The following is a 14331-nucleotide window of genomic DNA, read 5'->3' as shown; positions in this document are numbered from 1 at the left end:
AAATTTGCGTACAAACCTCGCTCGATTTTGAGAATATACATGTAAATGGATGTGGATTTGAAATATTAATGGAGTTTTACAATGGTATTGAACATTTATATAGGCTTGTATAGGCAAAGATCAGGGTCTTAAAAAAAGGGGCCAAAAATAATCCAAGACGTAGGAACTGGCTAACTCAGGAACTCACTAACTCGGTCGTGTGTCGGAACTGGCTAACTCTGGAACTGGCTAACCGTCTCAGTCAGGAATTGGCTAACTCCGAAACCCGCTAACTTGATTTTGTCGCTAACCCGGCCGCGCCCACTGCACGGAGCGTTGCCAACCTTGTACGACAAAATAATCGTACACTGCCGTATTTCAAAATGTCAGTGTCAATGAAGATACAGTATTTTTTTGTTGTTATCAATTCCACTTTTAACAGATAACTAGCCCAAAGTTATTCAAAGACAATAGAAAAATCATGAAAAGTGTTTATTTATTTAACTGTACAATGGCCAGTTAAATGTTTATGATTTCGATCTTACAAATAAATGCCATCAGTACAAATTAAAATAATAGAATATGAAAAATATTGAAAATTCAGTTTAATTGGTACTAAATAATTAGACCCCTACGAAATTAAGCTAAAATACACGCAAGTTCTCAAACACGGAAAACAGATTTAATCGTAATGTCGTAATAACCCAAAACCATGAATTAATACAGTCATCAACTATCGTAACTGTCATAACTAATAATTCATAGATTTAAAATCAAATGTTCGTCGTTGAACCGTCCAACTTACGTGTACAAATATGATGACATAGACTAAGTTTTTATCTAGGTCTAATAGTTTGAACCAAAGCATTGTAGGTCTACTAGTAAATAGTTGCCTAATTCTAAAATGTGTTGCATTTTTTAGCAATAATGTTTCATGTTTTAAAACCGTTTTTAGATTGTACACCTAAGCACCACTAGTAAAAAATAGGAGAAGATATAATATTCATATAATAAAACGTGACAGGGTTTTTTTTTTTAATTCACGATTCTTAATAAACGAATTTGCTGATTTTCCTGATTTGAGTTTTGGGTTTCTTTTATATTGCTTTCACAAACTATATAAACGATACCAAGCCATTGCTCGGATCACCACCGTTCACCGGTACTGAGCTACACAATGGACAATAGCTTTGTTTTTCGATAAGATCAAGTAATTTTAGCTATGGCATTCATAAGAATTGTAGCAAACAAGAACGCCTGGGTCCATTTAGAACCAGCCTGGAGAAAAACTCTAGACTTTTAAAAATAAGCCTACTGAAAGACGTAAAATTAATATTAATTCAACAAAATTAAGAGGATGACCCGGGTTCTAATAGCCTATGATAAAATAAATTTGCAAGTTGTATTTATGCATAGACTCATTTTTAATGTAATCCATGAATATATTTTAAGCCTACCACTTTATAATGTATTGATAACTATTTATTTAAATTCAATAGCTCTATTTAAAAATAAATTACCAGTACAATGTAATTCTGTAATGACGTTTAACGTGTAAACGTGTTATTATGATTTATGATTCAAGGTTACAAGCCCAGTATATAAACTGCGAACTCAACAATTTTATTTGCAGAAGTTCACAAAATTGTATTCATTCAAATAAAAGAAACAAATGGCGGACTACGAAAATAGATATTTCATAACATGTAATATATCCAAATTAAATGTGCATTTTTATCTTTTTGCATACCAAAAAGCTACTATTCAAGTAAGAAACCCACATATAACACATACTCCCTTATATTAGTACACTAGCAGAGTACCCGTCCTTCGTACGGGGTTGGCATATAAGTGTAAAATGTTTATTGCAGTCATACTCAAGCTTTGTGTTTGCAATGGGGGACGACACAGTTTGATAAAATTTGGTTCTTGAAGTTTACGGTATGCTATAGTATAACACATTTACCATAGCCATCATATTTATCATATTTATCATATTTATCATATGCTCTACTACTGCACCTAAACAATAGAAAACAAATTATCAAACCTTTGCACAATATCACAAATGATTCATTGAATGGTCATATAGGCCTAAAAATAACTGTAAACAATCCTACTTTGATAGTTCTCATTGCGTATCACAGCTTTTGTTGCTGCTTAGTTCAATTAGCTAATTGTCAAAAATTCAAACAATAAATGGCCTAATCGTGTTGTACCCTGTTGGTAAACCTTATAACGTTTTAATGCTATTACATATCATAGAACCAACTTGTTTAGTTGAAAAAGCTGACTAAATTCCTTAATTCCTTTTAAATGTGATTACTCATAAGGTTAACATAGGGATCCATAGAGCCCCTGGGGTGGAGCCTGGAAGGATTTTTGAGATAAGAATAGGCTTAATATGTTAATCGGGAATGTGAGCTATCATTATGCCAAATTTCAGCATAATCCGTCCAGTAGTTAAAGCGTGATTGAACTTCAAACAAACAAACAAACACACAAACACACAAACTTTCACATTTATAATATTAGTATGATTTCTCAGCCTTATGGATCAGCTGAAGACAGTTTTATTGTTAGTTCTGTCCGATGCACTGTCTTTAGAGGTCGTGTTTAGTTTACAATAATTGGTTCTTGTTTTCAGTCATTAAAAGCTTCGTTTAACCAAATAAAACGTTATAATCACAACTAATAACACGTCCCCTAGTTATATAACCAAACAGTAAAGAACAAATCATGAAGTTAACTATCAAATAATAGAAACACAATTTTGTCGACACTAGCGATCAGTGTCACTAGACATAAACTAGACACCAAAAACGAGCTTCAGAGTTTACAATGGGATGTAAAGTTTACTTATGTTGGTTAGTCTATGGTAAGACTATAATGCATTTTCCACCCTAATAATCATAAGATTAATGTTAAACATACTTCCAAATATATTTATTTTATCGACTACGTTGCTCTTACTCCTAATTAATCGTAGGATACGACATTATGTTACCGATACGATATAGGTACTACACTTTCGGCAACACTGGTCAAAAATATTCGTGCTAGGCTCCCATTGGACGGCCCGCGAGGCTTCTGTTTGGGAGTTAGCGAGTTCCGCCGAGGGACCGAGTTAGCGACTTCCGTACGAGGACGGAATTCGCTAACCCAATTCGTTAGCCAATTCCGAAACCGAACAAGTTAGCGAGTTCCTCTCATCGACCAAATTTGAAGATAGGGCGTTTAACATGGGGTTAGCGAGTTCCAGAGTTAGCCAATTACGCGGACCCAATAATCGCCATAAGAAAAACATGGGAAAAACGTGCCCCAAGTGCCGTTAAACCGGTATATTGCCACTACTCTCCATTTACACTTGTAAGGGTCAATAAATGAAAGAAATAGCTTTATTAGCTTGATATCGAATATATTTATGGGTAATAAGTAAGAAATAAGGTTTTACAATTATATAAGGATATTTAGGCAAAGATCAGGATTTTTGGTTATGGTGGCCAAAAAATGATCACCATGTTATTCTTATGGGAAAAAACGCCCCAAGTGGGATAAAACCCTTATATTGCCATTACTAAAAATAGCGCAAACCGCAACGTTAAGTGTTGATCTAATGAGAATTTACAGTTCCTTAAATACTTCAAAAGCTATGCAATTAAACTCAAGGCAAAAATTTGTAAAACGTCTAATAATGATTAAAGTACTTAGCTGAAATAAATGAAACTTCGGAGTCGTGTTTCTTTCGCAAAGACAAATCAACACGAATTACTAATTTTTCACTTGTCAAAATGATGTTCCACGAAGGAAGTAATTAATTTATAACGTAAGCCTACTTGCACACAACCGCAATCATGGTTACAAAAAGATAGATATTCAGTCAGAAATTACAGCTTCTCAACTATATAATAATTAATTACTCCATAATGCATGGAAAATCCCATTTAATTGAAATTATATTAGTAAACTGAATGATAAATTTGTCATTTCTTTGACAAGCTGTAACTTCTGAATGAATAAACCTTTTTTTAAGCAGGTTTTCGCTGTTGTGATCTACAAACAGATACCTATGAAACGAGTTATAACTCAAGGTGGGCCTACATCGAAATATTCCATGACTTTTTTCATGGGCCGTCCCATGAACAAGTAAAATATATGTTATTAATGTTACATTTTTTCATTGCATTATAAACATGATTGCAAGGTTCCATTCATTTTTGCCAAATACTTTAGTAGGCATCAGCCGTTTTCCAAATTGTAATCTTGAGTTTAATATCATACTATTAAAATCCTAGATAAACCATTTACAAAGCGGTTTGTGCTGTTTTGATCTACTACATGTAAGACCTTTAAGATAATCTACAACTCAAGGTATGCTTACGTTTAGGAATTCGTCCCCCGGTGATTTGAAAAATCGATTAATTCATTAAAGTTAATGTTATTATCAATGTGTATGCATTAATTGATATGCATTAATTAGAGACAGGTTTCTGTTTTTTAAAAACCAGATTATGTGGGTTTTGGGGGAAGTTAGAGATGTTTTATTATAAGCAAAACGAAATGGAGGGCCTATTGAGGGTAGGGGTGCCATTCTGTCGGTTACTGTTACGACTCTGAGGCCCCCGTCAGCTTGTCACCACGACAGATTGGCACAACCCCTTTCTCGAGGTTCCAATCTGGCGTGTACTGTTAGGCCCCTCGCCCACTATACGATTTCGGTCGTACGACACTGTGTCGGAACGACAACATTTCAACAGTGAACCATTGGATCTTATGAGAGCTCGCCCACTGTACGATAATCTCACGACTACGATAAACTGTCGTGAAGCAGTCGTCCACTGCCACTGTGATACACGACTGTCGTACGACTGTCTAACTCGCAGTGGCGTGTATGATCAAATGTGCGCTCGCCCACTATACGATTTTTATCGTATGTCGTGCGTTCTCCCCAAGTCCTCCTAGTCCTATTTCACGCTGAGCCTTCTCGCTGTTCACTTCGCATGACTTTCGCTAATTTAAGTTTTGTCATTTAAAATGGGGTTTTCGTCTTTTGAAATAGTTTTTTGCATAATTTTGATCATGCATATATTTTTTACAATTAATTCATAGGCTACTTGTTTATTATAATGTTTGATATATCGCTTAGTTTTTGTCTTTTCAGCCAACATTTTGCGTGATTTTGATTTTGTCTGTATTCCTGACAGTTCGTTCATATTTTTTCTTCATATTATTTTAATGCACTGCATTACTTATAAGTAAATATTTAAACAAAATTATAAAACAATGCGACTTTTATTATTCCGTAATTTTTGTATAACAATTGTTATTAATTATATTGTGTTAAATAGTTTGTCTAAAATACCTAAGTATTACTTTTTGCAGATTATATGTTTAAACAAATAGTATTAATATTTAAAAACAAAACAAAACCTGTTCGAACATACACACCTATGACCAAAACCTATGAAAGTAATATGACAAACATAAGTAATGTTAAAAACTTGTTAAATGGCACGGACTCGTATAATTTTAAGATGTCTTTAAATAGGAACATTAACTTAACATTAACCTACATTAACTTAGGAAAAATCTAAACATAAAAAAAATTACTTTTTTAATGATGAAGCCTCACATTGACCACTTCCAACAAAACGTATCAAATATATAATGTAATCTTACTAACCTCAACGTACCCTAATAACTAGACTTTCTTTAGAAGTGATGCAGTTCCTCAGTTAGTATTTTGGTAAGCAATTGTAGCTTTTATTTTCTGGTGTAATTCATCAAAGTATGCAGCAGACATTCTGAAGTAGTTGAAAAGCTTGTTATCATCACGCCGAAGTTCATCAAAAAGAGTTTGAAATGATCCTGTGTGTTGTGTGTTCCCTACTTTGATTAATAGGGTGAATCCAATACTTCCGCTTAACCCTACGACGCTTAATTCTACGCCATAGCAGCCACATAGCAACAACACGTAACGGATCCATTGTTTGAAAAAAAAAACATGGTTAAGATATTGCGCAACACACTCACTCCTCCATGGCTACCGAGCAACTGGTCATTTATCCGATAAAGTGTCGTATAGTGGGCGAGGACCACACATACGACAAGAATATCGTACGACACAGTGTCGTACGACTGAAATCGTATAGTGGGCGAGAGGCCTTACGACTGATTGTCACCTCTGCGGCCGCCGTCAGCTTGTCACCACGACAGATTGGCATAAATCCTTCCTCGGGTTTCCAATATGTCGTTAACCACAATCTGATCGTCACCCCTATCAGGGGTGCCAATCTGACGTGGTACCAATCTGTCGTGGTGACAATCAGACGCGTACTCCTTGGTTAATCTGATTAGTTAGCTCTCGGTAGAAAATAACGTTCGTGTTTTACCACACTATGTGTGACGTTGGACTTTGGACATAAGTATATTATTCTAACATTAACTTTACAGAATGGCTCATGCAGATTCAGTCGTCACGAACAGACAGTCATGATCTATGGCTACTTGGATGTGATTAGAGAAAGTGAGGAGGCTTTGCAGCAGGCTGTGGCTAAGATTGGACCTATTTCTGTCGCCATCGACGCCAGACACCACTCCTTCCTTCTGTACAAGAGCGGTAACGTTAATCATAACTACACATTCAAAGGTTTATTGCGAAAATTTTCCTTTACGGTGGTAAAAAATAATACACAACGTTTTGGGATCTGGAAACCAATCCCATCCTCAGGTGAAAAAAATGTTAACCAACACATTACAACTTACAATAGACAACCTAAGTTGGAATACACTACAGAGAGTAGCAGCTAAAATATGCACTGCAGAAACGGGAAAAGTATGTGCTGCTCATATAGCCATTTGTGAACGGCTCACACATTGGAGCACCAATCGCACGGTTCGCAATGACTCCCCAAATGGGCTGCATACAGACTGATCCGCAGTCGGAGGGTAGTTTTGGATCATTGAAACTGACCCGGGGATCTGGCAGGTAGATAAAAAGGGTGCTAAAAAATGTGATCTGGCCCTCGAGTCGTTGAGGGAGGACGGAAATTTCTCCAGACTTCTACGGGAAAAATAAGTTGAGCAACAGACTAAGTATTTCCTTATACAACCACTAATATTATTTAGCCTAATAGCTTATTTTAGCAATTTAGTTGATTTGGCTTAATTATTGCTATCGTATTTTAAAATCTTTCACTTAGAAAAACTAATTGTTATTTAGGACAAGCCAATAGAAATAAATCAATGATAATTTATATTGCTACAGGGTTCCATTGAGTGATTATAACTCTCCCTATGTTTTAAAAAGATTTTTCAGGTTTTTTATAATTTTAATCTTTGTATGTTATTTAAGCTGAGCTCAATGTGTGGTGAGTGCTTCACCCCAGGGCCAGGGTTCTCACAGCGTATATGTTAGTCCTATAGAATGCTAACATTTACGTGAGATTTAACGTGTATTAATATTTATACTTTACTGTTTGTTACTGTATTCTTTATACTATCCTTAAAAATAATACATCATTTGTTGTACATTATCGTTAATGCCATTTGTTTTGTCTGTTTTTGCTTTCAAAAATTTAAAAATGTAGTTTTTTTATTTAAGATTAGGATATGGTTATGTATTTCTTAGTTCTTTCTTCTAAGCTTTTTATGATAACAATATATTGGTTATAAAACTGGTACGTTTAATACTTCCAGAAAGTAATTTGATAATAATGATAATAATGATGGGGGCGATTAGTAATATGATTTATAATATTGTATATTGTATTGTAATATTGTTATAATCCGTATTTGTTCCATTAAATATCTTGAACTACGTAGAATGTAGCATGGCTGTTGAGGATTCATTTTAAGGCTTAAGGTCCAAGGACGGTTAGAAAAAATTGTATCAGAATATCAGAAATATCAGAAAAATCTAAAATTACCCTTGCTTTACCCCACAGGCCGTTAGAGATCCGGTCATTTTCTTATAGAAGTACTGCTACAGTTTTTCTAAGCTGTTTTAAACATACCAGCTGGTGAAAACATTGGGTATTTGTAGGTTTATTGTTGTTGGTGTTCTGTTGTAGGTTAAAATGTTAATTCGGTGTTAAATGTATCGTGTTGGGTGAAAACCACGACGAAATGTACAAAAAAGTGCGCATTTCTTTGAAATTTGTACACATAACTATGAATCTGTAATTGCTGCTGTAATGCCTAGTTCTCTATAATTTATATTTTAGTGTATAAACGACTATGCTATTAACTATTATGTTAGCTAATAACTATGGGATACCCATATCAAAATGAAATGGTGATTATTAAATTATTAGTGGGGAGAATATTTTATACTATTCAAGACATACATACATACTTTTTTGGTGTGGTGGTACAAAAAAAAATTCCTGAATGATGTAAAATGGTGTAAGAGCATCTATAATTTTAGTAAGATCAAGACAAATCTAGAATATGCTTTCTAGAGCTTTTCAGATTAACTATAGTCACGCACTTCCATAGTTAATAAAAGCTATAAGACCTCTTAGAATATTCCAGATCGGTTTAGAAAACAATGAAATAAATAATAAAATTTAACATTTTCATGTATACACTGTGAGTTTAAAATGGGGGGTGTCAAAAAACGTACCTCACAAATGAATTTTGCCAGATAAAACAGACTAACCGTGGGTAATTTCGTCTAAGGTTCGATTTAACTTTATTACTAAGTCTAAGCTTAGAGTATCTTATAGTAATTGAAAGTCAAATTTTAGTGCAAAATGTTCTCAGGCAAATTATATTATTTTAAAACTATCTAAAACTCACCAAGACGTATTAGCTCCAGTAGTGGCGAACCCAGAAAGAGACATCACTTGGGGCGTTTTTCCCATAAGAATAACATGGTGATCATTTTTTTTTTGCCACCAATTCCAAAAATCCTGATCTTTGCCCACATACCCTATGAAATTGTCAAACCTTATTTCTTACTTATTCCCCATAAATATATTCGATACCAAGCTAAAAAAGCTATTTCTTATATTAATGACCCTTTCAGGTGTAAACGTAAAGTTGTGGCAATATACGGTATGACGCCACTTTAGGCACGTTTTCCCCATAAGAATAACATTGTGAGCTTTTTTTGAACACTTTTTTTTTAAATCCAGCTCTCGGCCTATACAAGCCTATATAAATGTTCAATATCATTGTACAACTTCATTACTATTTGAAATCCACATCTATTCACATGTATATTCTCAAAATCGAGCGAGGTTTGTACGCGAACTCAACGATCACATAAGACCAATAGATGGAGCATGTTGGCCGTGACGTGAAGCCAGTATTTTTCACTCATCTTAACTAAGATGGCGTCTGCCGGCTGCGATGAGCCCTAATAGCGAGCCCAAATTAGTTGATATCAATGATATCTGTGACAATACGCCTTTGTATTATAAGTGACAAATTCTGGTGAAGGATTCCAACACGGATCTATCTCTGGCAAATCAACGGCTACTCTACCTTATCGTTTTTCAAAGTTATGTGATGGAGGCATTCGAGAAGGGCCAGCTAGTCGACACCCTCTATCTGGATTTCTCTAAAACTTTTGACCGGGTCTGTCTTCAGCGCCTTCTTGACAAGCTTTGTGCCTATGAAATCACTTGTCCATTTCTTAGTTGGTTTTCCAGCTACCAAAGAGATCGGCGGCTATCTGTGAGATTTGCGTCATCAACATCTGAAGCCTTCATCTGAATTTCATCGGGGGTACCACAGGGGTCAATCCTGTGCCCTACGCTGTTCATAACTCAAAAGCTCGTTTATTGAACCAAGTAGACACAATTAAATCTATAGGTTAGGTCACTATAATACAATGGAATTGAGCTTAGAATAATAAAATTAACTTCAACATGATGTTTACAATTCATTTTGTTCCAAGGACAATTAATTCATCATCTTCGCCAAAGACATTGTTAATTGTATTTCTACCAATCGCCTTCTATTTGTTGATGATATTAAGATATACAGTGTTATTTTTTCAAAACAGGACTATAGTGCTCTTCAGGGCGATCTTCAGATCATTTACAAGTGGTGCATGAATAACAGAATGAGCTTGAATTTGATAATAGATAAAAGTGCATCGCCTTTACCTTTCACACATCAACTACTCCTCGATTGCATGACTATAGACAAAAATACATTTAAGTATGCCTACTACCTAATTTATGGTAAACGGTCGTCACGACATAGTATAGGTCAGATCAGAACCTGTACAAGAAGGTCCCAGGTACAAGAAGGGCCAGAGAACAGCTAGGTTTGATTATATAAACTACAACAGTGGCCATGGTATCTGTACCTTGAAGGCTGAAATTGTAGCTAACTCTTTCCTAACAATCCTAACTTCTGGTTTTATTGCACGATATAAAGTGTAAGTTGTGATTTTAGGAGTTTACAAGGAGCCTGCCTGCTCCAGCCAGAAACTAGACCACTGCATGTTGGTTATCGGGTTCGGAACTACCACGAATGGAGGAGACTTCTGGTTGGTGAAGAACTCCTGGGGAACCTCCTGGGGAATGAAGGGATACATCATGATGGCTAGGAACCACGACAATATGTGTGGTATTGCTTCCCATGCCAGCTACCCCATCCTCTAGGCCATCACTTAATGGCCAATGGGCAGTTAAAAGTTGTTGTGCTGTTACAGTTTAGTTAATTATAACTAATTAGTAAAATGTAATTGCTGTGTAATTTTAACTTTTCCAAGCATATACATCCTTCAAACCCTCTGTTTCATGAAAAAGAGCAATTCCATTTTTTCAAGTTCCAGATCATGCCTACATTCTTTGCGAAACAGTTTTAATCTGCAGATGCCTAAGAATCAAAATAACTTTAAAAAATCTTTATTATAACGGTATACAATTTGTCAATGCCATATGTAAAACAAAAACATTTGAATTCACATTTAAGGAAGTCAAAGAGTATTAAAAGTATAATAAATATAGTCCAATAGTTATTATATGCAACACAGACAACAACAGTGAACAGTGCAACAGTGAGAGGAAGTGCCAACTGCCAAGCAATATTATTCTGTCAATTCAAGTTTTTCTTTTTGTGTGAGATTTATCACTGTATCGTTTTCATTCTTAATATTTTAATCCCTGTTAAATTTTTTAAAATCTTTATCAATTGTTGTTACTCCTTGTTGTTGTTTTCTATAGTTTTTAATGATATATTCCTTTCAATTATTTGTGTTATTTCTATTGTTGATTGATTATCTTCTCGAATATTAACATCTTGTAATATAATAATTTGTAATATAACGGGATTGTTATTTATTTATATTGTTATGTACTATATTGTTATTTATTTATATTGTTATTTATTTTTATTGTTATTTATTGTTGTTTTTTTTATCGATTGTCTTATTGATTTTGTGTTTAAACTGGAAGCTGTTTTTCGCTCATTTTCAAAATGGCTCTGTCGTATATGTATGTATAATGCACAATGCAATGTAATCTCGTTAAACTCACTTGTAAAATGGTGTTTGCCGTTTAATAAAAATGAAAATGAAATGAAAATGGAACACCCCCCTACTCAAGACTTCCTTTAGAGACTTCATAGGAACTTTAAGCCAGTCCAAGTTTCTGTCTCAAAACCAACTGTCAAACTGTCCAAGAAGAGGTTTTGTAAAAAAAATCAGCTAGATCTTCACTTGTGTCAATTTCCTCCACTTCAAGGTTTCCTGCTGTCACTTGTTCTCGAATGAAAAAGTGTTTTATTTCATTGTGTTTGGTTCTTCTGTGATGCTCTGCATTCTGTGCTAGAAATATAGCAGCTTCATTGTCTACGAAGATCACATGTGTGCTTTTAAGTTCAGTTAAATGAACTTAGTAATCACTTTAACCAAATTGTACCCCTGGCAGCCTCACTCGCAGCCACAATCTCTGTTCCTGTAGTTGAAAGTTGAACAGAAGGCTGTCGTTGGCTGATCCATGATATCGCTCCACCTGCGTACAGAGTGAGTAGTCCTGTTGTCGATCTCCTTTTTTCATAGTCACCACCAAAGTCTGAATCACTGTAGCAATTAAGAACGCCACTTCCAAAGTGCTTCTTGTACACGATTCCACAATCTTTAGTACCCTCAAGATATCTGAGAATTCTCTTCACTCGACACCAATCATTTATTGTAGGATTTTCTAGGCTTCTAGAGACTATACTCACTGCGTACGCTATGTCCGGTCTGGTACTAACCATGAGGTACATAAGGGCTCCAACAGTTTTTCGATACGGGAAAGACGTCTCGTCCTGTTCATATTTTACCATAGGCGTTGGGGCTGATCCGCAGTTTCCCATGTTGAATCTTTCTAAAATTCTTGAAACATATCCTCCTGTACTTAATTTGATATTTTCACCAGATTTGGAAATCTCCAATCCTAAAAAGTAATCTACTGGTTTTGACTTGATTTTAATTTTTTTTTCAATTCTACTAAGAATTAATTCAAGTCTTCATAATGAGTAGAAGCAATGGGTCCATCGTCATCATATAGAACAACGATTAGCTTATGTCCATTGTTATTACGGATAAAAAGAAATGGATCATCATCAATCTTTTTTCAGTCCGAGTTTTTAGGACCATTCCAACTCTCTCGTTCCAGCATCTTGGTGCTTGTTCCAAACCATACAAACTTCTATTAAGCTTGCAGACGTGATTACTGATTACTGAATCCTTCCGGTTGATGCATATAAATTTCTTCATTTATTTTGCCGTACAAAAGCCAGTAGAAACATCAAATTGTGTTAGTTTCATGCCTTCATTAGCAGCTACTGTGATGTCCTTTCCCACACAGCACACGAATATTCTTAGAAGGTTCCATGAATATTCACTGAGGATATTGAGGATATACCACGAATATTCTGGAATAAACCTAGAACATTCTCAGGACCATGAGAGAATATTCTATGTCCCACCTTGCAAACATTCTGAGAACATCCCATGGAATATTCTCAGAATGTTCCTAGAACATTCTAGAATAATCCAGGAATATTCCTTTTGGGTTATTTGTGAACGATCCAAGAACATTCTGTCAAATGTTCTCAGAATATTCCCAGAACATTCAGAATAATCCAAGAATATTCCTTTTGTGCTATTTGTGAATATTCCTAGAATGTTCTTGTTCAACATTCTATGAATGTTCTAAGGAGTTTCTAAGGATGTTCCATGGAGTTTCTAAGGATGTTCAGAATATACTATGAACATTCCAGAGTACTTTTCCAGAATATTCTGAGATCGTTCTCCAGATTTCTATATAAAAATGCTCTTAGAATATTTTTTTGAGTGATCTGAGTATATTCAAGGAAATTGCCTGGGATGTTGAGAATGATCTCAAACATTTTGAAAAAATTCAAATGAATTTTAATAATAAAGGAAATCCTATTATTTTTCACGTTGTATTTAAATGTTGTACAGTGTATACAAGTGAGTTAACAAATTTTTAGATTGTCTCAAATTTGGTGTCGGCAGATGTTGATTGCAGTCCATGCCCTGGAATTTGAGTGAAGCAGAATCATTGCAATTATAAAATAAATTGAAAGCAGAAATTAAATTGAAATATAATCCAAAGAACATTTGGGAAATAAGGTCAAAACTTGAAATTTGATATCAAATTAAACTTACCTAATTTAAAATTAGAGTTTTAGGAATTGTTTACATACTTCAACCTCCTTTGTTTGAATAATCTTTTATGTAAGTCTGGAATTTTCGGATTATATTTTAGTTTCTTTTCACATTTAAACAGGCCGATGCATCTTCAACTACGCATGCAACTTAACGATTGCAATACAAAAACACCAATAAATAATAACAATGATCTATAAAAAACTGTTGTGTTTACTATTTTATATTTTTGAAAGTGATTACCCATTGGGATTATGCAAATATTGACTAAATCAGAACTTGTATACTCAGAAACAAAGTAAAAGAAAAACAATTAAAGTGTAAAAAAATATTACAGCTGGCAATAAAGGCATTGTAAATGATCATTCAATTTTAGCAGTCTATACAGAACATTTATTTTAAAACATATAAATTAAACCATAAACAGTGGTAATTTATCACAACAGTCCGTACTATCACACTTCACACTAATAGCAAAACACTTGTCTTCAATCAGTTCACCTCAATCAATGACTCTGTAACAAAAAACTGTGTTTTAGCTTTAATTTAATAAACTTGGGTAACACATTCAATGTGAAGCCTACAGCGTAGTTCACACGGGTTGTATACGAACAGGCAGATAAGGCATTAGTACTCATGGCAAGTTGGACGAGTCTGGGCGGTGCTTATCTTTAGTAATGGTAGAAGGGGGAGGGCTTTGTTGGGAAAGA

The 14331-nt window shown here is 34.7% G+C and overlaps 2 protein-coding genes across 2 annotated transcripts in view; one reads left to right on the top strand and one right to left on the bottom strand.

Annotated features, from left to right (window-relative positions):
* LOC128982126 (procathepsin L-like) overlaps nucleotides 1-10684 on the top strand; it is a 76242-nt gene extending 65558 nt beyond the window's left edge. Inside the window, exons 6-7 of the mRNA XM_054401176.1 lie at nucleotides 6433-6598; nucleotides 10393-10684. Of these exons, the coding sequence (XP_054257151.1) occupies nucleotides 6433-6598; nucleotides 10393-10601 (375 nt within the window). The 3' untranslated portion in view covers nucleotides 10602-10684. The remainder of the gene's footprint in view (nucleotides 1-6432; nucleotides 6599-10392) is intronic.
* Nucleotides 10685-11841: 1157 nt separating this feature from the next.
* LOC128982130 (uncharacterized) lies at nucleotides 11842-12300 on the bottom strand. Its single transcript, XM_054401179.1, has one exon. The coding sequence runs from the start codon at nucleotides 12298-12300 to the stop codon at nucleotides 11842-11844; it is 459 nt and encodes a 152-aa protein (XP_054257154.1).
* Nucleotides 12301-14331: the final 2031 nt, after the last annotated feature.

Source organism: Macrosteles quadrilineatus, unplaced genomic scaffold, assembly GCF_028750875.1.
Source record: "Macrosteles quadrilineatus isolate MER2022 unplaced genomic scaffold, UCM_ALF_1.0 Scaffold_126__1_contigs__length_306307, whole genome shotgun sequence".
In the NCBI taxonomy this organism is placed as follows: Eukaryota; Metazoa; Arthropoda; class Insecta; order Hemiptera; family Cicadellidae; genus Macrosteles; species Macrosteles quadrilineatus.
This window is presented reverse-complemented; position numbering and strand designations above follow the sequence as displayed.